At 37.3% G+C, this 22,954-nt stretch overlaps 1 protein-coding gene and 1 long non-coding RNA gene across 8 annotated transcripts; one reads left to right on the plus strand and one right to left on the minus strand.

Annotated features, from left to right (window-relative positions):
- Window positions 1-1,973: 1,973 nt before the first annotated feature.
- LOC114290303 (ARM repeat superfamily protein) lies at window positions 1,974-20,125 on the minus strand. 7 transcript variants are annotated; one of them, XR_014337697.1, is made up of 11 exons: window positions 20,023-20,125; window positions 19,397-19,931; window positions 19,193-19,279; window positions 16,400-16,590; window positions 15,532-15,727; window positions 14,625-14,689; window positions 9,364-9,465; window positions 9,175-9,262; window positions 8,435-8,566; window positions 3,055-3,140; window positions 1,974-2,080 (listed from the first exon to the last, which is right to left on the minus strand). XR_014337697.1 is itself a non-coding variant. In XM_082882668.1 (10 exons), exons 1-9 carry the CDS (start codon window positions 20,061-20,063, stop codon window positions 3,090-3,092), a joined length of 1,356 nt encoding a protein of 451 aa, XP_082738794.1. In that variant the 5' UTR covers window positions 20,064-20,125; the 3' UTR covers window positions 1,974-2,080; window positions 3,055-3,089. The 7 variants fall into 7 exon arrangements, 4 of the variants coding, with proteins under 4 accessions (XP_082738794.1, XP_082738795.1, XP_028089984.2 ...); XR_014337696.1 differs by lacking the exon at window positions 1,974-2,080 and adding an exon at window positions 2,719-2,926; XR_014337695.1 differs by lacking the exon at window positions 1,974-2,080 and adding an exon at window positions 2,719-2,926 and having other exon boundaries at window positions 8,338-8,566.
- On the plus strand, window positions 3,997-4,398 carry LOC145796939 (uncharacterized). Its single transcript, XR_014337698.1, has 2 exons — window positions 3,997-4,134; window positions 4,242-4,398. It is a non-coding gene; the product is annotated as an uncharacterized LOC145796939 (long non-coding RNA).
- Window positions 20,126-22,954: the final 2,829 nt, after the last annotated feature.

A 22,954-nucleotide genomic window follows, 5' to 3' on the forward strand; every position in this document is an offset into this window, starting at 1 on the left:
AACAAAACACAACCAACACAAATCGGAACAGTGGGATTTTTCTTCTCGCCTATTCCGCCGGTCTTTTCTTCTTGCCTCCGTCCTGGGCGGTCCTTGACGGTGTTGCCTCCGTGTTTCCCACTCCACTGGGCACAATCACTACTCCCTGCTCCTCCACTGCAGCATATGGCGGCCCTCCAAATCGGAACATCACGGAGGCCTTCCGCTTCAGCTCCTTGTTTTCTGACTTTAGCACACTTATCTCTGCTCGCGCATCCTTATACATGCGCTGGAGCAGAGCCAGCTGAAAGTTTAACTGCTGCACCTCATTTGCCCTACTCTGCAGCCGGTTCGACAAGTTTGTAACCGCAGTCATGGTTTCCACACATGACTTCAATGTATACTGATTGGCTTCCACATCCGACTGCACTGCCATTCTTTGCTCCACAGACCGCATCGGAAAGTTCAACGGAGCAAAACCAGAGGTGTTTGGTTGAGGTTCACTGGCCACCGCACCAGTTCTCTCTCTTGTTGACTCATTGAGGTCAGGAAAGAGAGTGAGTAGACCACGGGATGAAGAGGCCATATTCTGGGTAGCTGAACGGGAAGAAGAGGCCATGTTTTTTGGGTTGCTGAGTGTTTCCGAGAAGGGTTGGATACAGAGTATTACAGAGTTTCTCTCTCAGCAAAGGAAGAGTTTTTTCAGAGGATTTTCAGAAGTTTTTTGTCTGCCTCAGCCTCAGCATCAACCTTGGTTAAATAGCGAGGCAGCCACGCGTATCGCGCGCCACTTGACGCCAGACGACAAACGGGCGCGCCAGCCAAGGCACTCACGTGCCTCGCCATCATGTCCGGCACATCTTTTTATGGATTGGGCACGCCTTTTGATGGCACGCCTTTTTATGGATTGGGCACGCCTTTTGATGGCACGCCTTTTGAAAGATTGGGCACACCTTTTGAGGGTGCGACTTTTTAAGGGTCCGACAAGACTCTGTAAACTGTCCCGACATTGATTCCGGTTAGCTCCTTTATGGGTCCGACAAGACTCTGTAAACTGTCCCGACATAGATTCCGGTTAGTTTCTACAAGGGTCCGACAAGACTCTGTAAACTGTCCCGACATTGATTCCGGTTAGCTCCTTTATGGGTCCGACAAGACTCTGTAAACTGTCCCGACATAGATTCCGGTTAGTTTCTACAAGGGTCCGACAAGACTCTGTAAACTGTCCCGACATTGATTCCGGTTAGTTTCTACAAGGGTCCAGCAAGACTCCGTAAACTGTCACCACAACTGTCACAACATTGTCTGCTACAACGGTCCGACATGACCCCATAAACTGTCTTCTACATCGGTCTGACACCGCCATCCAGTGTCCTCTACACCGTTATGACACCACCATACAGTGTCCTCTACAACGTTATGACACCCCCATACAGTGTCCTCTACAACGTTATGACACCACCATCCAGTGTCTTCACCAATGGTCTGACACGACCATACAGTGTCTCTTATCCTCTTTTATTTTTATGTATTTTCTTGTTTTGTTACTCTCTCCAAACTCAAGTTGGTTAGTTCCTATCCCCCTTGAGTTTGCGGGGGGCTGTTAAAATCCACCTACTCTCCACCTACTTCACCCACTTAAACCTACTCCACTAAACCTAACCCACTACACCACTACCACCTCACCTACTCCACTAAACCTAACCCACTACACCACTACCACCTCCACTTCACCTACTTCTTACCTACTACACACTCACCCTCTTCTATATATAGGAATCATGAATCATTGTAATAGATAACAACATCTCAATCAATAATAATACATACAATTTATTCTCTCTCTTTCTCTATACATTATTTCTTACACAAAGCATGCAATTCTGACCAAAAGGACAAATGTTCTCAGTTACTCTGAGTCTGTACTACTTCAATCACAGAAGCTGCAAAAGGGAAGCTATATTTAGGCTTTTCAACGGGTTCTTCCCCTTTCTCTTTCTCTTTCTCTTTTTCTTTCTCTCTGTCTTCAATGGGTTAGGTTTTCTCTCTGTCTCCTGGGTTAGGGTTTCTGTCTATTTTCAACGTGTCCAAGAGTGTCCAGCTGCAAAAATTCAAAAAAAAAAAAAAAGGGACACGTTAGGTAGAATGTCGGACACGTGTCCACCGCGAGTCCGTGTCCAACACATGTCCGACACCCATATGTTGCCTCCGGAGTGGTGTCCGTGCTTCATATAGCTGGTTCAGCAAACTGATATTTTTCAGCTTTGCTTTTCAGCACGTTAGATCACCTTCAGTAGACACCTCAAAAACAAGCCAAGAAGCACTGCCATTGACAAGTTGTTTGGGCTTCTATAGAGAAGCAATTGCACCGCTTGGGAAGTCTTTGAAGCATCGGCTGGGATTTTTTTGGAAACTCAAGCATTAGATACAACACGCTTACACGCTTTTATACATGTATAGATAAATCCCAATCAAAATTTACCATTCCTAAAGGCACTCCCAACACAATCCGACCCAATCAAAACCAACTACATTCTCACGTCCATGTTGACATAAAAAAATCATATTTCACAATTTAAGAAAAAGGACAAAAGTCCCAGTTATACCAAATTCAGTTCTTTCCTCAGGAGCCAATTTTGACAATTTTTCTTCAACATGTCATGATCAATTCAAAATCGGCAATACCAAATTCAAAATAGAAAAACAAATAAAAGCAATCGTAAGATTCTACAGTTTGAATTTGATAAGCAAACAAATAAATAAATTATTCAGATTATTGAAGGGGGGAAATCAAATTATGAATGAAAGAACACTTATGTGTGGATCACATTAAAGTCACGCTCATTATATACAAAGGCTGCTCATCATATTTTAAAAAAAAATGTAGATTGAATAAGAAAACGAGAAAGGGAGCTCATCTTATGGTTTGCTTTAAATCTCCATCCACCTATAAAATATTAGAAAAAAAGCATTTTCTTATGAGGAAATTAAATATAATAGGTGAAAAATAATCCTCGACCTACAAAAGAGATGTGTTTGTATTTCAAAATAAAACAATAAAGAGAAAAAACTTACCTGACCAATAATGGTGGTGATGTCCATGATCTAAGTTAGTTTGAACCTCGATTGTGGCTTAAGAGGTTGCTCGGTGGTGCCTTAACCTTAAACGGGAAGGGTCATTAGTGATAATAATAGTTGTTTACTGCTAATTTAATCAATTCACACTCATCAGATGCTGTATGACTGCACCAAAAAAAAAATAAAAAGAAACCAATATAATAAGGAAAAGAATGCACACCATGAAATGGCAAACTATGCATGGAAAAGTATTAATTATGGGGAAAAAAGGTATAGTGCCAGCAGAGTTCAAATTTTGCAGAAATTTGAAAACTGTATGCAGAAATGAGTTTCTTAGACTTTTTGGAATTCAAGCAAGCACCAAAAGTAATAAAACAAGGCATACCCTTCCATATCTTCCAGAAGGATTAACTTCAACAAACTTGGACTAATAGAAGAGAAAATAGGTGATTGTCTACCACTACAGAATCACCCCAATTCTCAAAATTTTCTTGTCTCAATGACCCCCTCTACGAGCCACTGTAGTTCCCTTTGACAACATGAACCCGTTGCTCTCCCATTGTGCATCATCACCACGGCACAGCCACCTCGTTGGTAAACCGCCACCTCCAATCAAATAATCACCAACACATCAATTTAATGGTAAATTGATGACATACATACCATACCTTCTAGTATGAACCAAACTTTGATTTGCGGAATTCCAAATGAGAAGTTTCCAACAAAAGGGCCTCAACCTGCTCTGGTGTGTAACCGACATATTTCCCATTGTCTATCTCTCTTGGTATCGAGGGCCACCTGAATGCTGCAGAAAGGATTTGGTCGGGTGGTCAAGAAGGGGCTGTGATGGTGGCAGGGGATTCTTGTGGTGGTGGGTGGTGTTGTCGATGACGGGTTTAAAGAAAGAAGAAAGGTGGGTCCAAACCAATCACCAATCTCAGATGATTTCTTCATGGGTGCAATGTGAGGAGAGGAGTTATTGTGGTGGTTGCAAACAATAGAAAAACACAATAGGGTTTTTGTGCGGAGGTGTAGGGGTTGCCGAGGGTAGCGTTATTAGCAAATGCAAATGAGGGGGTGGTGGCAGAGGGATGACAGGGGAGGAGGTGGATCTGTGTGTGTGTGTGTGTGTGTGAGAGAGAGAGAGAGAGAGAGAGAAAAGACTGGGTCTTTTGAGAGATGAGATAGAAGAGAAGAGGGGTACCAGAGACAAATAAGGAGAAAAATGGGTGGGATCTCAGAAATTTGGGAAACGATTGCAGCTGTTGCAACTTTAACCAAAACAATCCCAGCTGTTCTAACGGTTTGTAAGAGAGGCATTTTCAAAAACCAAACTGCTCTGTAATATAGATAAAATTATGAAACCATTGTTAATAAAATTTTCCACCATTGTATTGCATTGATTAGGAAACAATAAGCTGCAATGAGAGTCAGATATGTATTATTGCAATTTTAGTAGATTTGTGCATTGTTTAGACTAACTCCGTCAGGGTTGTTAACAACTCCGCCGGTCCCAAGCCCGGGTTAAGGAGGAGGGTTGTGTGTTAGGTAGCCGACAGTCAACACGTAAAAAAGCCGCTCGGATCCCTTATGAAAATGAATCCTACTTTAAATCGTTTAAATGCTAGGTCGTTCCCCTCAAGTGACGCGTTGCGCCTGCCTCTGGGTGTTTCGAAAAGTGAGTAAGGGGCGCTGCATCGATGATTGGATGCGGTGAAAAATGGGCAAAGATTTCTGCGTTTTTCTGGGCGAGCGCTGGTAAAGAAGATAGCCCATGACTATAGGTTTAGGGTAGCCATTTGGAACATAGAAACCTTAACTAGTAAGACAATGGAATTGGTAGATGTTATGATTAGGAGGAGAGTTAGTATGGCTTACATACAAGAAACTAAGTGGACGGAAGAGAAAGCTAGGGAAATTGAGGATACCGGTTTTAAACTATATTATAGTGGTAAGGATAGACGCAGGAATGGGGGAGGAATTATAATTGCCAAGGGTCTTGTGAAGAGTGTAGTGGCGGTCACTAGGAAAAGGGATAGGATTATATTAGTTAAACTAGTTATTGGAGGGAATATAGTGAATGTTATTAGCATATACGCCCCTCAAGTAGGATTAGATGATCAGACTAAGAGGGATTTTTGAAAGCAAATGGATGAGATCTTACAAGAGATACCCGTAGGAGAGAACCTGATTATAGGTGGAGATTCTAATCGCCATGTGGGCATAGATAAACTAGGCTATGAAAGGGTACATAATGGATACGTTTTTGGTGACAAAAATGAGGCTAGAGAGAATATCTTAAATTTTGCGTTGGCTTCTGACCTGGTGGTGACCAATACTATATATAAGAAGAGGGAGGAGCATTTGATAACCTTTAAGAGTGGATTAGTTAAGAGCCAAATAGATTACTTCTTAGTGAGAAAAGTGGACCGCCTAAAATGCAATAATTGTAAGGTGATTCCTGGAGAGAGCCTGGTCTCTCAGCATAAGATTTTGGTACTAGATTTATGTTTTAGAGGGCAATACCATGCTAAGAAGGATGGTGGGCGTCGTAGGACGAGATGATGGGACCTAAAAGGGGATGAACTAGAAATATTTAAGAATCGAATGGATAAGGAAGGTACTTGGAACTTAGAAGGTGATACTAACACTATGTGAAACTCGATGGCCAATGGTATGAGGAGAATCCCAAGGGAAGTGCTTGGAGAGTCGAAAGGAACGGGACCCAACTCTAGGGAAACTTGGTGGTGGAGGGAAGAGGTTCAAGCGGTAGTTAAGGCAAAAAAATAGTGCTTTAACAAGTGGCAGAAGGATAGAACTGAGGAAAACCTTAAGAGCTATAGATGGCTAATAAGAAGGTCAAGAAAGTAATGAAAGCGACTAAGTTGAAAGCTTATGATGACCTATACACTAGATTAGATAGTAAGGAGGGAGAGAAGAGGGTATACAAACTTGCTAAGATATAGGAGAAGAAAACAAGAGATTTTAATCAAGTAGAGTGCATCAAGAGTGAGGATTCTAAGGTATTGGTGAAGGATGAAGAGATTAAGGAAAGATGAAAAAATTATTTTGAGAAACTATTAAATGAGGAACATGGAGGTACGGCAATACGGGAAGAAATAGCCAATAATACGATAAACCAAGACTATAGGTTCTATCGCAGGATTAGAAATTTTGAAGTGGAGATTGCACTTAAGAAGATGAAATCCAATAAGGCTTTAGGACCCGATGATATCCCTATTGAAGTTTGGAAGTGTTTGGGTAAGAAGGGAGTTACTTGATTGACTAAGTTGTTTAGCAAAATTTTGTTGACTAGGAACATGCCAGATGCGTGGAGGAAGAGTATTTTAGTACCAATCTATAAGAATAAAGGTGATGTCCAGAATTGCAACAACTATAGAGGAATCAAGCTAATGTGTCATATAATGAAAGTGTGGGCGAGGGTGATGGAACGCCGATTGCGAGAAATAACAGACGTGTTAGAGAATCAATTTGGATTTATGCCTGGTAGGTCAACAATGGAAGCGATCTATCTTTTGAGGAGAGTAATAGAAAAGTATAAAGAAAAGAAAAGAGACATACATATGGTGTTTATTGACCTTCAGAAAGCATATGATAGAGTGTCCCGGGATATAGGCCCTGTTTGGTAGAGTTGTGGGAAAGTGATTATAGTTTATACCTTAACAGTTTATAACTTATAACTGTGAACATAAGCTGACTTTTGACTTATAAATTAAGCTTCTCCTCCCCCACTCAAGGAATAAGTTGATTTTTGACTTATAAAAAGCTATAAGCTGTATTGTTAAGCTGAACCAAACACATCAAAATAGCTTAAATTAAGCTAAAAGCTGAAATAAACTAGAAATAAGCCCTACCAAACAGGGCCATAATATGGTGGGTGTTAGAGAAGAAAGGGGTGACAAAAGGTTACATTGATGTGATTAAGGACATGTATGAAGGGATGGTGACCACTATTAGATCGCCAGCTGGAAAGACAAATGAATTTCCTATCATTGTAGGGTTACACCAAGGATCTACCTTAAGTCCTTATCTTTTTGCTTTTGTTATGGACGAGTTGACGAGAAATATTCAGGATGACGTGCCATGGTGTATGCTTTTTGCAGACGATATTGTGCTAGTGGATGAGACTAGAGAAGGAGTTAACACAAAATTGGAGATTTAGAGAATAGCTCTTGAATCTAAAGGATTCCGGATAAGCAGAACTAAGACAGAGTACATAGAGTGTAAATTTAGTAACAGTATCAATGAAAGCAGAGGGGAAGTGAAGATTTAGAACCAAGAACTGCCTAAGAGTGAACATTTTTGTTATTTAGAGTCGATTATCACAACAACGGGAGAGGTTGAAACAGATGTGGCCCATAGAATTAAGGCGAGATGGTGTAAGTGGAGAAGTACGTCTGGGGTATTGTGCGATAAACGAATACCCACTAGACTAAAAGGTAAGTTCTATAGAACGGCTATTAGACCAGCTATGTTGTATGGAACGGAGTATTGGGCAACCAAGAAACAATATGTAGATAAGATGAGTGTGGCTGAGATCAGGATGCTAAGGTGGATGTGTGGTAAGACTAGACAAGACAGAATTAGGAATGAGTGTATTCGGGAATGGGTAGGAGTAGCATCGATAGAAGATAAGTTAAGAGAAAATTGATTGAGATGGTTTGATTATATTCAACGGAGACCAACAGGCAGTAACGAAAAGATGCGATGCTGTAACGGTAGATGGAAGTATTAGGGGACAAGGTAGGCCTAGATTAACATTGGCTAGCGTTATAAATAGAGATATGAATATACTTAATTTGACTAATGAAATGGCCTTTGATAGGGCTACGTGGAGGAAAAGGATTCATGTAGCCGACCCCATTTGATGAGACATAAGGATTTGTTTGGTTTGGTTTGGTTTGTGCATTGTTTAGACTCATTGGAATGGTTTGTCCTTATTATTATTGGCATAATTACGAGGAATTGATGGAGAACAAGATCAACCAGTAATCAAGCTGGCCCGCTCTGGTCCTCAATGAACTTTCTGGAACAGCAGCTCAACAACAGGACTTGTGTTGTTCAAAAGGGTCCATAACAAATTCATGAATGCAAATTACGAAGCCTTTCTTCTTTGCAAATAAATATACATGAAACAAGGACAAAATAAACAAACATACAAGAAGGACAACAAGCTTTCTAGAACTAATGCACAGACTCACACACAACAGAGGAATTTTTTGATGAGCTCAACTATATTACAAAGAAACTTGTTCAGACCTTTGAACAAGCAGAACGCAGAATAATCCCTACAAAGGTACTAGCAGTATTTTTGAGAACATCAACCATTAAATGATTAACTCAGTATGCTTGTAACCTCTATGCACAAGGGACTTCAGATCCAGGAAAATCTGCTTTTTAAAGCAAACTGCTCATTGATGATCCTTTTGGACATTTAAACCCAGGGAATGCAGTATCTCGGATTCTTCTGTCATCATCATTGAACAACCTGTATCCACAGTGCTGGCAAAGGTTAAAACAAACATAGGAGTAGAAAGTTGTTTTTGACTACTACATTTCTCTGTAATGGAGATCACTCCTAGAAAAATATGTAAAACAAGAAAAATAACAAAAAGATTGATGTAATAGCCAGGTTGGGATTCAATGAGCTTGTCACACAACCAAGCACAGGAGGGAGTTGAGAATTTAACATCTGGAATGCCAATATACAATTATCATTGTTACTGGCCAGTTGAAAGAATTAGCCAGCAAAGCTATGCCAGCTTATAAAGTGGATTGGAGCACTATCAATTACAATTGCAGTGACTATACTCTCAGGTGTAGAATGTGGCCTCCAAATTCTCTGGCCCTTTTAAACATATTGGCTAACATGTAAATGTTCTCACTATCCATCATTGTGCAAGAGATTCGATGAAAAGGATTCATTGTAAAATTAATGAATACTCCACTCCGGTGGATAGATTGCACATGCATGGTGTCCTTCAAAGCCCAACAATGCCTTTTAAACAATATGTTTATTAACGTAAAAGTGATAAGAGATTAAATGATGATTTGAAGAGTTAATTTTCTTGAAAATAACAAAGAAGAAAATTTTACCATACAACTCAAGGATGGTTCAAGAGTTGTCAAGTTTGGGTCATCCTTGTGCTTGTCCCAAGCTGCTTTAAACTGTGGCCCTTTGCATCTTGGAGTTTCAGAGGGAAAAAAAATAAAACAAAATAAGATTAAGAGATGTAGGGTAAACTTGTGTATAAATATAAACAATGAATTAAAAGGAATATTAACTGCTGAAGCAAGATTAGAATCTGAAGAATATGTGCTCTAATTTCTTCACGAGCAATTTTTAATGCTGCCTCCTTGTATAAAATAGCCAGTTCATCTACCAGTCTGAGACCACACAAAAAAAAAAAAAAAAATGTCAAAAGAGAAAACGGAAGTACATCTGCACAGACAGTGAGTTGATGGTTCTTCTGTAACTTTAGAAGCAGTAGCATTCACATAATTGGGAGCTGAAGAGAGAAGATAATGATGGAAGCTGAAATGATATTTGAAAAAAAGCAACTTATCAAGGAAACTACTGAGGTGTGTGGAAGAAAATTCAGAGGGAGAACAGGTAAGAGCCACTGGATCACTATAACATAGCCTACTTAAGTTTTTTTTTTTTTTTTTTTAATCCTTTGCTTGTATCTTATATTATAATATTTTTTCTCGTATTTTGATGAAACCTATTAAAAAAAATTTACTGCATGATGCATATTATCACTAAATTTCTATAATGATCTTCTAGCTTTTTAAAATTGTGTTCGTTAATTTGTTTCTTATATAAAAAATGACTCCCAAGTGCCAACACGAAGTTTGTCGAGTCTATTGACCAAATTTTATCTATTTTGATTGGCACAGGTAGGGACTTAAACCTGTGATGTGACATCAAGGTTGAGGGACCAAAGACACATGACTTGACCTACAAGGCCTGTTCATTGTTTGTAGATGTATCCAACTGTGAATTGTGACCTTAAAACAAAAGTTAGTGGTTTGATCCATTCCAGTTTTCTTTAAAAAAAAATTCCTTCTTTTTTGCTAGAGAAGAAATAATCAAAGCTTTGCTTCCCATAAAAAAAAAAAAAAGTAACCATTATGAATATCCTGTACAGTGAGCTTCACCTTTCTGGAAGGGGTAAAATTCACTTACCTTCCTTGAGGTTCTATGCCGTGACACACACACAGACCCCTAGTCTGAAAAATTGGCACAACTCAACCTGATCAATCTTTAACCTTTTTGTAGAAATTTAATGTATAAAGAGAAATAGAGAATTGTATTATTGATTGATTTATATTGATATATATGTCTATTACAAATGGTTCCTTATATAGATGTAGGTGTAGTGGATGGTGGTAGTGGTGTAGTGGGTTAGGTTTAGTGGAGTAGGTGAGGTGGTAGTGGTGTAGTGGGTTAGGTTTAGTGGAGTAGGTGAGGTGGTAGTGGTGGTAGGTGATGGTAAATTCTAACAGCCCCCCGCAAACTCAAGGAGGATAGAAACTAACCAACGTGAGTTTGAAGAGAGGAACAAAACAAGAAAATACATAAAAAAAAAAAAAAAAGGATAGGAGACACTGTATGGTCGTGTCAGACCATTGGTGAAGACACTGAATGGTGGTGTCATAACGTTGTAGAGGACACTGTATGGTGGTGTCATAACGTTGTAGAGGACACTGTATGGGGGTGTCATAACGTTGTAGAGGACACTGTATGGTGGTGTCATAACGGTGTAGAAGACACTGTATGGGGGTGTCATAACGTTGTAGAGGACACTGTATGGTGGTGTCATAACGGTGTAGAGGACACTGGATGGCGGTGTCAGACCGATGTAGAAGACAGTTTATGGGGTCATGTCGGACCGTTGTAGCAGACAGTTTACGGGGTCATGTCGGACCGTTGTAGCAGACACTGTGTGGTCGTGTCAGACCGTTGTAGAAGGCAGTTTATGAGGTCATGTCGGACCGTTGTAGCAGGACAGTTTACGGGGTCTTGCTGGACCCTTGTAGAAACTAACCGAAATCAATGTCGGGACAGTTTACAGAGTCTTGTCGGACCCATGAAGGAGCTAACCGGAATCAATGTCGGGACAGTTTACAGAGTCTTGTCGGACCCTTGGAAAAGCTAACCGGAATCAAATGTCGGGACAGTTTACAGAGTCTTGTCGGACCCCTAAAAAGTCGCACCCTCAAAAGGTGTGCCCAATCTTTCAAAAGGCGTGCCATCAAAAAGCGAGCCCAAGTCATAAAAAGATGTGCCGGACATGATGGCGAGGCACGTGAGTGCCTTGACTGGCGCGCCCGTTTGTCGTCTGGCGTCAAGTGGCGCGCGATATGCGTGGCTGCCTCGCTATTTAACCAAGGTTGATGCTGAGGCTGAGGCAGACAAAAAAACTTCTGAAAATCCTCTGAAAACAACTCTTCCTTTGCTGAGAAAGAAACTCTGTAATACTCTGTAACCAACCCGTCTCTGAAACACTCAGCAACATGGCCTCTTCTTCCCGTCCAGCTACCCAGAACATGGCCTCCTCTTCCCGTGGTCTGCTCACGCTCTTTCCAGAACTGAACGAGTCCACAAGAGAAATAACTGGTGCGGTGGCCAGTGAACCTCAACCAAACACCTCTGGTTTTGCTCCGTTGAACTTTCCGATGCGGTCGGTGGAGCAAAAAATGGCAGTGCAGTCGGATGTGGAGGCCAATCAGTATACCTTGAAGTCATGTGTGGAAACCATGACTGCGGTTACAAATTTGTCGAACCGGCTGCAGAGTAGGACAAATGAGGTGCAGCAGTTAAACGCCCAACTGGCTCTGCTCCAACGCATGTATAAGGATGCGCGAGCAGAGATAAGTGTGCTAAAGGCGGAAAACAAGGAGCTGAAGCGGAAGGCCAGTTTTATGTTCCGATTTGGAGGGCCGCCATATGCTACAGTGGAGGAGCAGGGAGTAGTGATCATGCCCAGTGGAGTGGGAAACACGGAGGCAACACCGGCAAGGGCCGCCCAGGACGGAGGCAAGAAGAAAAGACCGGCGGCTGAGTAGAGAAGAAAAATCCCACTGTGGCTGTGGTAGTTTTGTTTTTTTTTTTTTTTTTTTTTTTTTTTTTTTTTTTTTTTTTTTGGATGTAAAAGTGTGATCGGGGTTGATCCCCTGATATGAATAAAATGACAAGGTTGTGGAATGTTGTTGGTGTTATTTTGTGGTGTTGTTTTGTTTAATAAGAAAAATAAAATAAAAGAAAATAATGGATAAAGAAAATAGAGAAAAATATTTGTGGATGAAATAAATTAAGAGAAATGAGAGATATGATTAAAATGGGTTTGAAAGTGGGAAAAGATGAGAGAGAGGGATGTCCAAGAAGCTTGTGCTTTTGACAGTTACACATTACCCAAGCTGTATGTGAAGATGCATGTTACTGTCTTACACTTCTGCAGGCTTGGTATTCTTTGTGGGGCACTTGCAACACGTGACATTGAAAATTGTATTCGAAAATGATGACATCTCCAACATGAAACGTCTTGGAAGCAGCCCAGGCCTTGTAATCAATATTCCCAATGATGGTTCAACCAGCGGAGTCCACAACCTTGTACACTGCTGCCATTGAAACCTTCAAGCCAGCAAATATGGCTACCAACAACAGAGCCACAGCTCTACACCCCACACCCAAATCCATGGCTAAGAGAGAGAGAGCAAATCGGGAAAAAACAGCAGTGACGAGCAGAAAAGCAGCGCCAGAAACGCCAACGACGACGACGAGTAAGAGTACAACCACGGATATGTGAGAGGCGAGGTGAACGGCGATAGAGGCTAGACGATGATGCGGGTGCCGCCGCCGACATAGCGGAGGAGGGGTGTAAGAAAATGTTGAAGAAGTCAAGGTATGTGTAGAAAATAAGCGGAATAGGTTGAGGTCCGGCGGGCGGCCAAGGCGAGGTTGCCGCCCGCCGGTGAAGCGAGAAATACTAAGGTCTTAACCTTGCTCTGATACCATGTAGAAATTTAATGTATAAAGAGAAATAGAGAATTGTATTATTGATTGATTTATATTGATATATATGTCTATTACAAATGGTTCCTTATATAGATGTAGGTGTAGTGGATGGTGGTAGTGGTGTAGTGGGTTAGGTTTAGTGGAGTAGGTGAGGTGGTAGTGGTGTAGTGGGTTAGGTTTAGTGGAGTAGGTGAGGTGGTAGTGGTGGTAGGTGATGGTAAATTCTAACACTTTTTTACATAATCTTCAGACATCCTTGTTGACAAGATTTACTACATAAAAATAGGGGTGCAACGCGGGCGGATTCGGTCAGGTTAGGAGGTTGTCCAAGTTCAGCCCAAGTTGTGCTGAGACCTATCCAGGCTCGTCCAAGCCCGAATTTTAACCCGAGGTTGCCTGCTCAAGTCTGATCCGAGTTAAACCCGAATTGAAAATAAATTTCAATTTTTTTTTTTTCAGCTACATTATTAAATTATTAAAATTTAACTTTATTTACAATTTTTTTTAATATAAAAACATTAATACCATCAAAACAAATAATTTATATAATGTAAGAGAGATGCCACTATAGTAGTCCTTACAATTTATGAGTGAAAATAAAAAAAAAAAATAAGATTTTATGTTATTTGTATATATAACATATATTCAATATGATTTAATAATCTAAATTACTTTAATATCATGTAATGACTAGTAATTTATATGTATATTTAACATTTTTATATATCTATATATGTATAATTCGAGACTTCGGATTGTTTGACGTCTTTGCCCAAGTCCACCCAAATTTAATTCAGGTTTTTGAATTTTTGCCCAGGCCTGTATAGAATTTGAAAATATCTTGTCCAATGACTAAAAAAATTTGGATTGGGTTCGGGTTGCTAGGGTTGAGCCCGCGCAAGTTGCACCCCTATATACACAAGGCCAAATGTCCTCAAATTAATATAAAAAGATTATTTAAACCCAACCTGATCACACCACCATGAAGGTTTGTGGTGTTTTTCAAACAAGGGCAGGTGCAGGTGTGCATCATTGTGTAAAACCTCAGGGAAGGTAAGTGAAATTTACCCTTTTGGAACATAGTTACAAAGACATGAACACATGTCATGGTCACACGAAAGTGGATCTATCAGTTTTATTTTACCATGCAAATTAAAATTAATCAAATCTATCATACCATGAAGATAGGATCAGTCATTGTGTTTACAGCAATTAACTTCGTTCATTTGATGTTTCAAATTATCAAACCAACTATTGTAATATGTTTTAGGGAAAATTTCACTTTACTCCCTTGTAATTTGGTCCATGTGTGGTTTACCTCTTATCATTTGGAAATAATTACATAACCCCCATATGGTTTGTGGAGTAAAGTGAAATTTGCCTTATCTTTTATCATCATTATTGGCATAATCTAAAGTTGTACATAACCAATCTAAAAGCTCCAAATGCAGCTAAGGACATTATGAAATAATTTATTTCCATGGGATACTCCCATATGAGCGTAAAACGTAATTACTCAGTTCACCTTTCAATATATGGCGTGTTCCTTATCCAAGTTAACTTAATAACCGTATGGACCCGTTCAAGAACCTGCATTGCAAGTTATTGAAAAAGTGAAATAATTTATCAGTGACTACTTTCAACAAACAATAATTGCACAAGAATTTATTCTTGGTTTGCCCCAACAATTTGTGTGACACACATAATGAATTGCAGAATGAGACACATTTCCCTACATATATTAACAATAGCGGCTGGCACACGCAATGGGTGTACAATTCAAGTAGGTAAGAACAAAACAAAACAAAACAAAAAAATAATAAATGTATTATTAATATCACAATGTGTAGCAGCTGATGCATGTTCAATTCAAGTAAGTAAAAATAATAAATAAATAAAAAATGGCAAAGGCACATATATTGTGTGTTGCTCAAGTAGTAATAGCCTTCTTTACCAAATCAAAAGGCCTAGGTTTCAAGTCCCATTCTCCCCTCCAACCGACCCCATTTGATGGGACTTAAAGCTTGGTTTGATTTGGTTTGGTTTGGTAAACACCATGAGAAGCCTTCACTTTATAATAGTATAGATAGATATTTAAATATAGATAGGGGTATTTTCTCAAAATATGAGACATAAACGCCATAAGAAGCCTTCATTTTATAATTACAGAAAAATTACAGGCCTTTCTGCAGTGTACCATAGATTGATGAGATTCTCTCATCAAATATATTGCTCAAGTCTACATCATATGACAAAGAATCAGGATTCAGCGTGAACATAATAAACTTCAGTATGAATTCTCAAAAAGGAGAACCTGACCAAAAGTTAAGCACAAGTGTGACTGAATTTTAAAATTGGCAATCACTTCAAAAAACCTTATCAAGAGTAAAGGGAATCAATAATTCATGCAAGGAAGAGCAATTACTTCTTACCAGCAAAATTGTTTCATCATCATCAGTATGCATCCACTGAAAGAAAAGTGGAAAAATACGTCTGACATGAGCCAGCAATACAAGACCCACAACATTGAAAAGTTGCTCAATGTGCTTAAGCCATGCTAGACGGCGCTCCTTATTTCTTGGTTGGCGCTCCAAGTGACTCAACATCTCACTTAGCATCCTTTCAATCCTATGTAAAAGTAAAACATAAACCACAATGAAAAATCTACCGAGACTGCAAGACTGATGATACAAGAAAACGGTACTTCCTAAAATAAGTTGACAGTGTAGGTCACCCACAGAAACTACTAATTCATTCCAAGCAATTGTCTACAGTTCCTAGACAATTGATTTAGAGGAAGACTCTTATCAGCAAAGTGTATAGAGATGCTGCTTCTTACTGCAGCATATCTGGAGAGGATTGGTCCCAGTCTACAGAACTAACATTTCTTTGCTGATGCAACCGGTAAGGAGGCCAGACCATCTGATATCAAACCTTACATGATAAGTAAAAAGAATACCACTAGTCCATAACAATCTCATGGGGCCAAATTTCAGAGCCCATTGGGCTCTATCCAGGTTAAAACTCCATCAAGTTTTCCAACATCTCCTAAGGTCTCCTTTTGAGACCTAGTTAGTCACAATTCCATATCTACATCCTTGGTCTCGACTCAAAAATGCATGTATAATCCATCACAACAAAGGCATGGTCACCTATTATTCAAGTTTAATTCTGTAAAGCTTTTTCACCATGGAGTACAATTTACAGAGAACAATAATGCAGAGTGAATTACATATCACAACACTAATCTAAGTCATCCTTTCACATAAGACTAATATAAGTAATAGAAAAGGTATATACCATGAGCTGCGAGGATTACTCGGCTGTATACAAGTCAGTAGAGCTACTGACATCTCAACCGCAAGGTGCCATATCTCATCACTAGAAACAATATTCTGACAGCATGCGTCAAGGATTACATCTTCATACCAACTAAGCTCAGCAGCATTCACATTTTTTGCAAGATGTATAAAACTAATCATGCCCTGCCCCTGAAATCAGGAAACAAAAAGAATAGCATCCTCCACAACCATACTAGCAATCAAAATGGTGAAATAATCCACAAAAACCTAACCTTACTTCCTAGATGCATCTATACACGTAACGCCACATATCTTCACAAAAATACTCAAGTACAAGAAGTCCAACCATTCAAGCATGAATCGGAGGGGGGGCACACGACGCACAAGCACAGCTTAACTATGTTTAATGCTTGCTTTCTAGTTCTATTTCTCTTTCAAGTGTGCAAGAGCAAACCAATATATCAAGGACCACAAATATATCAAAGAAACTTTAATAATAAAAGAAAAAGAGAATACATCAGTTGCAATTCCCTTGCATGGATCCAGAGTCTTGTTTTTCTTGTATTTTTTTCTCTAGTTTATAACTTTTTCTATGATTAACATTGCCTGGATTTCAAAAGTTGATGAATGTATTGGTATCAAAGTTAAGAAGGAGGAATTAGTTCCCAAAAAAACAAAAGAGTTAAGAATGAGGAAAGAAGTTTGAAAGGGTATACAAAACCCATGAACATTTGGAAAGATGGTTATGGGTATTATGAAGTCAAAAGCTTGGGCAAAAGGAGAATATAAGATGATTGTATTGTACAAGAAGTGCTTGCTGATGAATGTAGAGATAAGTTATGTTCGAAGTAGTCTTTTACATTTTTTGCAGATAAAAACACACACACAAAGGCATGCGCACTTTGAATTGGTATTGAAAATTTGTTCATGTTTTCCTTCTACTGGTTTAGATTCATATGGTTTTAAGTAACAGTGGCAGCCGTCGTAACAATAACTGAGCGCTGATGCGGTTGCAAGGTATAAAGACTATACCATCATGGAGTTGGCAACTGGAGCTACGAGTCTTTATTTTTTCACACAAGTTTGAGAAAATTTACCAATACGCATTCTTTATTTCAAAATCACATTTAGTGGCGTTCAAATGATTTTTGGTGAGTTTTATTGTTATTATAGAGATTTTTCCTTTTGTCGGATGTGTTTAATTTCTTTATTAAACTGATTGTACTTGTTAGATAACTTACCCCTTGTTATGAAAAAATATATATAAATATAATATATTTAATATTAAAAATGATAGTCTCATAAATATAAGTTCATAATAAAAAAATGTTAACATACTAATGTAAAAGTACAAAATGGTCACAGGAATGGTAACCACCGAAATTTGTGTCACACGATTATAGTGCTCGTAATGGGAAGGTAACCACCAAAACTACACGTAATGACATTACATAATAGTTGTGGCCAATTTTTAAAAGCATCAGATTTAGATATTGTTGTTTACATATATAAAGTTGTAGAAATTAAATTTAAATTCTACTCCTTTGAATCTTATTATATTAATCCAAGTCGGTCCCTCCCGATGAAATGTTACAATTCTCTCTCCAAACAATTTGGAGTTAGGTATTCACAATTTTGTAAGCCGTGTTCAAGCATTCATCATTGCTTAGATGAAACTAAACTTTACTTTTAAAAGTGTCTCCATGCTGAAATCATAAAATATGGTGGTAACATACTAAAATTAGATATCATGCCCTTGTTTATTTCTTTGATAATTGCATAGGCACACCCAAGTCTTTTTGGGACTCAAATCCTGCAAATTACACTGGGGATGGTAGCAACTACTGCTAAAGATGACAACTTGCGGCAAATTAGGTATTGTTTTAGAGTGCTTCAACTTTGGCCTCGTTTGGGAAGTTGGCTATTTTAGTAGACTAAAATATTTGTGTTTGGGAAGATGATTGGATTTATTTGTAGTTGGATGTGATGTTTGTGAGAGAAAAAATAAAATAATTATGATTTTAATGTGATATTTTGTCTTATTGGCTATTTTAGCCTATTTTGTTTTTTTGTGAATTTTAGCCCAAAAAGCAAAAAATATGACGCTTTACTTCATTGATCCATTCCAAACCTATGTATTCTCTATTTAAAATATTTGCACCCTGCAAGGGGAGGAGTATTGTTGATTAAGAATTGTATCCCACACTCACCTCAACCTCAAAATGCCTTTTACTACTATGCTGGGTGACAATAAAGAACTTAAATATCACACGTCAACTTAAAAATTTAGCCCCATATACTTGGGGTTAATTACATCTATTTTCTCCAGTTGGCTCTATTAAAAGCATGTTTAATGAAGAATATAGTATACGCGAGGGGAAAAAAAAATGTGCAAGTGTAACTACTCATTGAAAATAACACACAATTTTACTCATTCAACTAGACTGTATAATTCTGACCGACCTTCATGCAACTGCAACTATGTTTTAGTTATCTGCATGCCTGGAGACTGAAAGCAAACTTCTTATTATTGCACCCTCAATTATACACCTTCGTCAAAGACTTCAAATCCTCTAATTTCTTGAAGATAATTTTGTAAACCCCTCTTGAGAAGTGCTAAGGGTATCTTATTGTACCAAAATATTATTCCCCACATCTAATCTAAAAGATAATCTTTTTAATAACATGTTTTCGAATCTCTTTTATGACTACTAGTACTATTTTTATATTAAATGCGAAAACAGTATTAAAAATGGTAAGTCATTCAGAGAGCATAAATCCCAGGACATACTTTCACTTCCGGTGACCAGTGATCGAGAGATGTCAATGCACAAGGAATCACCAAAGAGCACAACCTTCCCAAATGTGGGTAGTCAACCTAAAAACAGCATAAACACATTATGTCAAACCTCACTACAAATGCAAAATCTTAATATAACCCATATAAAAAAAAATTAAATAAAAAAATTACAATGTCATAACATAAGGGGCAAACCTGGGTCACAAACCACCTAAACTGATAAGCAGCCACAATGGCACGAGCAACAGGAGACCTCGCCACCGCAGCCGAAACCTCATCACCATCCTCCGACTTATCAATCGAACTTTCCTTAATGCTCGCTTTCAACGAAGGCAACACTTGAACCATCAATTCAGCCGCCAATTTCTTCTCGCCCGACATCAATCTCAAATCGAAATCCAATTCACCAATTTTCGTTGACACCCCTTGCTTCAAGCAGCCGGAAAAAGCTTTCGAGAGGTATCGAAAGGCTGAGTCGGCGTCGAGAGAGAGCGAATTGGGGATCCATGAAAGCTGGTCGTAGGTCGAGCCTGCAGAGGAAGCTAATGCCGCGCAGCATAGACCGAAATCTTTGAGTTTGCTACGAATTTCAGCTTCGGAGAAGTCGGGGTTCGATGGCGAGTTGGTTTGAGGAAGAAGGGACTCGAGCATGGACTTGACGGAGACATTAGAGGCTTCTGGTGGATTGTACTGAGCTTTCAATAGAGATTGTCGGATTGGTTCAGATAACCTAGAAACTCGACAGTCATGTGAGAAACTATACTGATACACATTCCTATATGCAATCTATAGAGAGAGAGAGAGAGAGAGAGATGACTTACTGGATGAGATCGTGATGAAGAGCTGAGAAGGATTTCGACATTGAGGACTCTGGATTTTTCGATCCGTGAAGGTTTTTATGTACTATACATAAATAAATTTGGACCATTTATTGTATCTAAGATTGATAATAAATTAAATTTAACTATCGATTGATAATAAATTAAATTTAACTATGTTAAGAAATCTCTAAGCTAGTTTTTGTAAAAAGTAAGATAATTTTCAATGGATTTGAAATTAAAAAGTAATTTTTAACTTATCATAATAATCAAGTACACTTATGTAACGTTTGGTAACGTTTACATTTTTTTTTGTTTATATTTACAAAAAAATTATAAATTAGTTTTTGTTTATTTTTAGAAAAACATAAACTACAAATGTATTTGGTTTGAACAAAATATTTGAAAATTTTAAAACATAAACTAAAAAATATGTTTGATCATGCCTAAAATATTTATATTTATTTTTTATTATTTATGACAATGCAATTATACACATTATAATTGAAAAAAAATTAATTAAAAAACTAATTGAAAAAAATAATTGGTAAAAAATTATTTGAAAAAAAAATAATTGAAAAAATAAATTAATTGAAAAAAAAACATTTGAAAAAAAAATTAATTGAAAAAAAATTGTTAGTCAAATTTTTAAATTTCTGTTTAAAAACAAACGTAAACTCATTTTTTGAGCTTATGTTTTTTCTTCAAATTTACAAACTGAGACAACCATTTATAAATAAAAAAATTATCAAACAAGTTTTTATGATAATTTTTTAAATTTCTATAAATATAAACTGAAAATGAAATGATCTATTTGATATGCTTATACTTATTATTTTTAATAATTATACTTACCATTTAATTATTAATAAAATACATTTAACCTACTATTCAAGTAACAATAAAATTAAAAAATAAAATACATTTAACCTACTATTCAAGTAATTAAAAAATTAAGTTATATTAAATTGTCAAAACCTCTAAAATAAATGTAAAATTTATAAAATAGAATTTAAGAAAGAAATATACAAAATAAATGTGAATTTTATACATTTTATTATAGTTTATTATATTTTATGAAACATGATTTTTTTTTATTTATTTATCTACTTAATGAAAATAAATGAAACCTAGTTTCCTTTTCATTTACCACAATTGAAAATAATAAATGCAATTAATGAAGAAATATAATTAATAAAATATAGGAAAATTTAAAATTTATTTGAAGATTCCATGAACAAATTTTTATGTTTATTTTTAAAAATTTTGAATATTTAAAGATTTAAAGATAAAATTGTTGTTGATTTAAAACTCCTTAGGCAAGAATCTATCTGCAGCTTGACATTTCGTGTTCCTTTCAAAAGACGAATAGCTCTACAGTTTGAACTCCTATGGTTCTGAATCTAATTTTACAAGTGCAATGTGAAACAGTGAAAACATAAAAAGAGTCCAAATCTAGCAATTCTTTTGAAAAATCGATGTTTGAATCAAATACCAAAAAATGGACTATTTTACTAAATTTCAGAGTCGACATCTAAATATTTTTGAGAAATTTAGGAAACCTAAGACTGGTGCCAAAGGCCATTAGTCCCTCATCATCAAAGTGTCTCAGCTCAGGAACTTAGGTACAAGAGGGAATGTCATGAATTGAGTACCCCACTCACCCGATCAAAGATCGGCCTCCACTAATCATGATGTGATTTTTATTTATATTATATGCTCTTGTTTCGGTTATTTAGGCTAACTTTACTATGTGTTGCACACAAGTATAGACTAATTTGTAAAAATTAGAACACTTGATTTCATGTTTGTTTTGAAAATTGTTTCGAATATGTACCACTTGAAAAAGTGATCATATATGAACATTACTCAAATTATTCCAATTCAAGCAATTAGCCTTCATCCACAAGCATTCAAGTAGTTTATCATTTAAGCACTTAGAGCAACTCTAACCACATTCTTTACTTTTCACTAGTTAAAGTACGAAAAAAAATACACTCTTTATTTTACCTAATTGCTTTAGCTATTGTGTTCTCCAACCACACTCTTTATTTTAGCTAATCATTCAAACTAACTTAATTAATTTTTAAAACAAAAAATACTAATTGCTGATATTTTACTAATATAAATTTGCAATAATAATAAATCTGCCCATACAAACATACAAAACATGTAGAATGAGGAGGAAAAAAATACAAAATAAGTTATTCCGCAATTCATCAAACAAAATTGAAAGAACATATAAAATTGCTACATACACATATACATATATAAAATATATAAAATCCCAAATCCAAGACATAAATATATAAAAATCCAAGATATATACATACATACATATTTGTTTAGAGAGCCTCTGGGGCTTTTCAATTGCAACCACCAAAAAAGTAGGATGGTAAAGTAGTTAGCATAGTAGGTAGCTTATTGGAGCTCAAAATTAGAACTATATTAGCTAAAATGCCTAACAAGTCTTTCTTAACTATCCCTTTGAAGATGCTCTTAGCCTCATGACAAGCATGCTAGGCATGACAACATCAACATTCGATGCAAGATGCTAAAACACAAAATTACTCACCTAGTACTCCAAGCCAAAACAAAACAAAATAATTAGAAAAATATGCATGCTTCTAATTAATGCAATATCACTAAATGCAACGCACACATTATGCATTTTATAGGCTCGGCTATGAGCATGGCATATGATTCCATTCAAGACATGCAATAAAGCACATATTCAAGTAATGAATTTGAACATTGATATTGGGTTAGCATTATGAACCGAACCTTGGATGCATGCAAGACAATGGATGCAAAGTATAAAGACGGTAATTTGAAAAATGATGTTCTATTCTAACCATCGTAAGCAAGTAAATAAAAAGAAAAAAGACGTGGGGTTGGAAGACATACAACTTATTACACATTTGCCCTCGTGCAA

Source organism: Camellia sinensis, chromosome 8, assembly GCF_055761805.1.
Source record: "Camellia sinensis isolate YWXY chromosome 8, ASM5576180v1, whole genome shotgun sequence".
NCBI lineage: Eukaryota > Viridiplantae > Streptophyta > Magnoliopsida > Ericales > Theaceae > Camellia > Camellia sinensis.

Excerpts from the sequence above, each read along its gene's own strand:
- LOC114290303 (XM_082882668.1), bottom strand. The coding sequence starts at position 20,063 with ATGTCGAAATCCTTCTCAGCTCTTCATCACGATCTCATCCA. Across the intron at positions 16,591-19,192 it reads ACTGGTCACCGGAAGTGAAA|GGGCAGGGCATGATTAGTTT; the intron begins GTATGTCCTGGG and ends TCCTGATTTCAG. Across the intron at positions 3,141-9,174 it reads AACCATCCTTGAGTTGTATG|GTTAAGGCACCACCGAGCAA; the intron begins GTAAAATTTTCT and ends TTCCCGTTTAAG.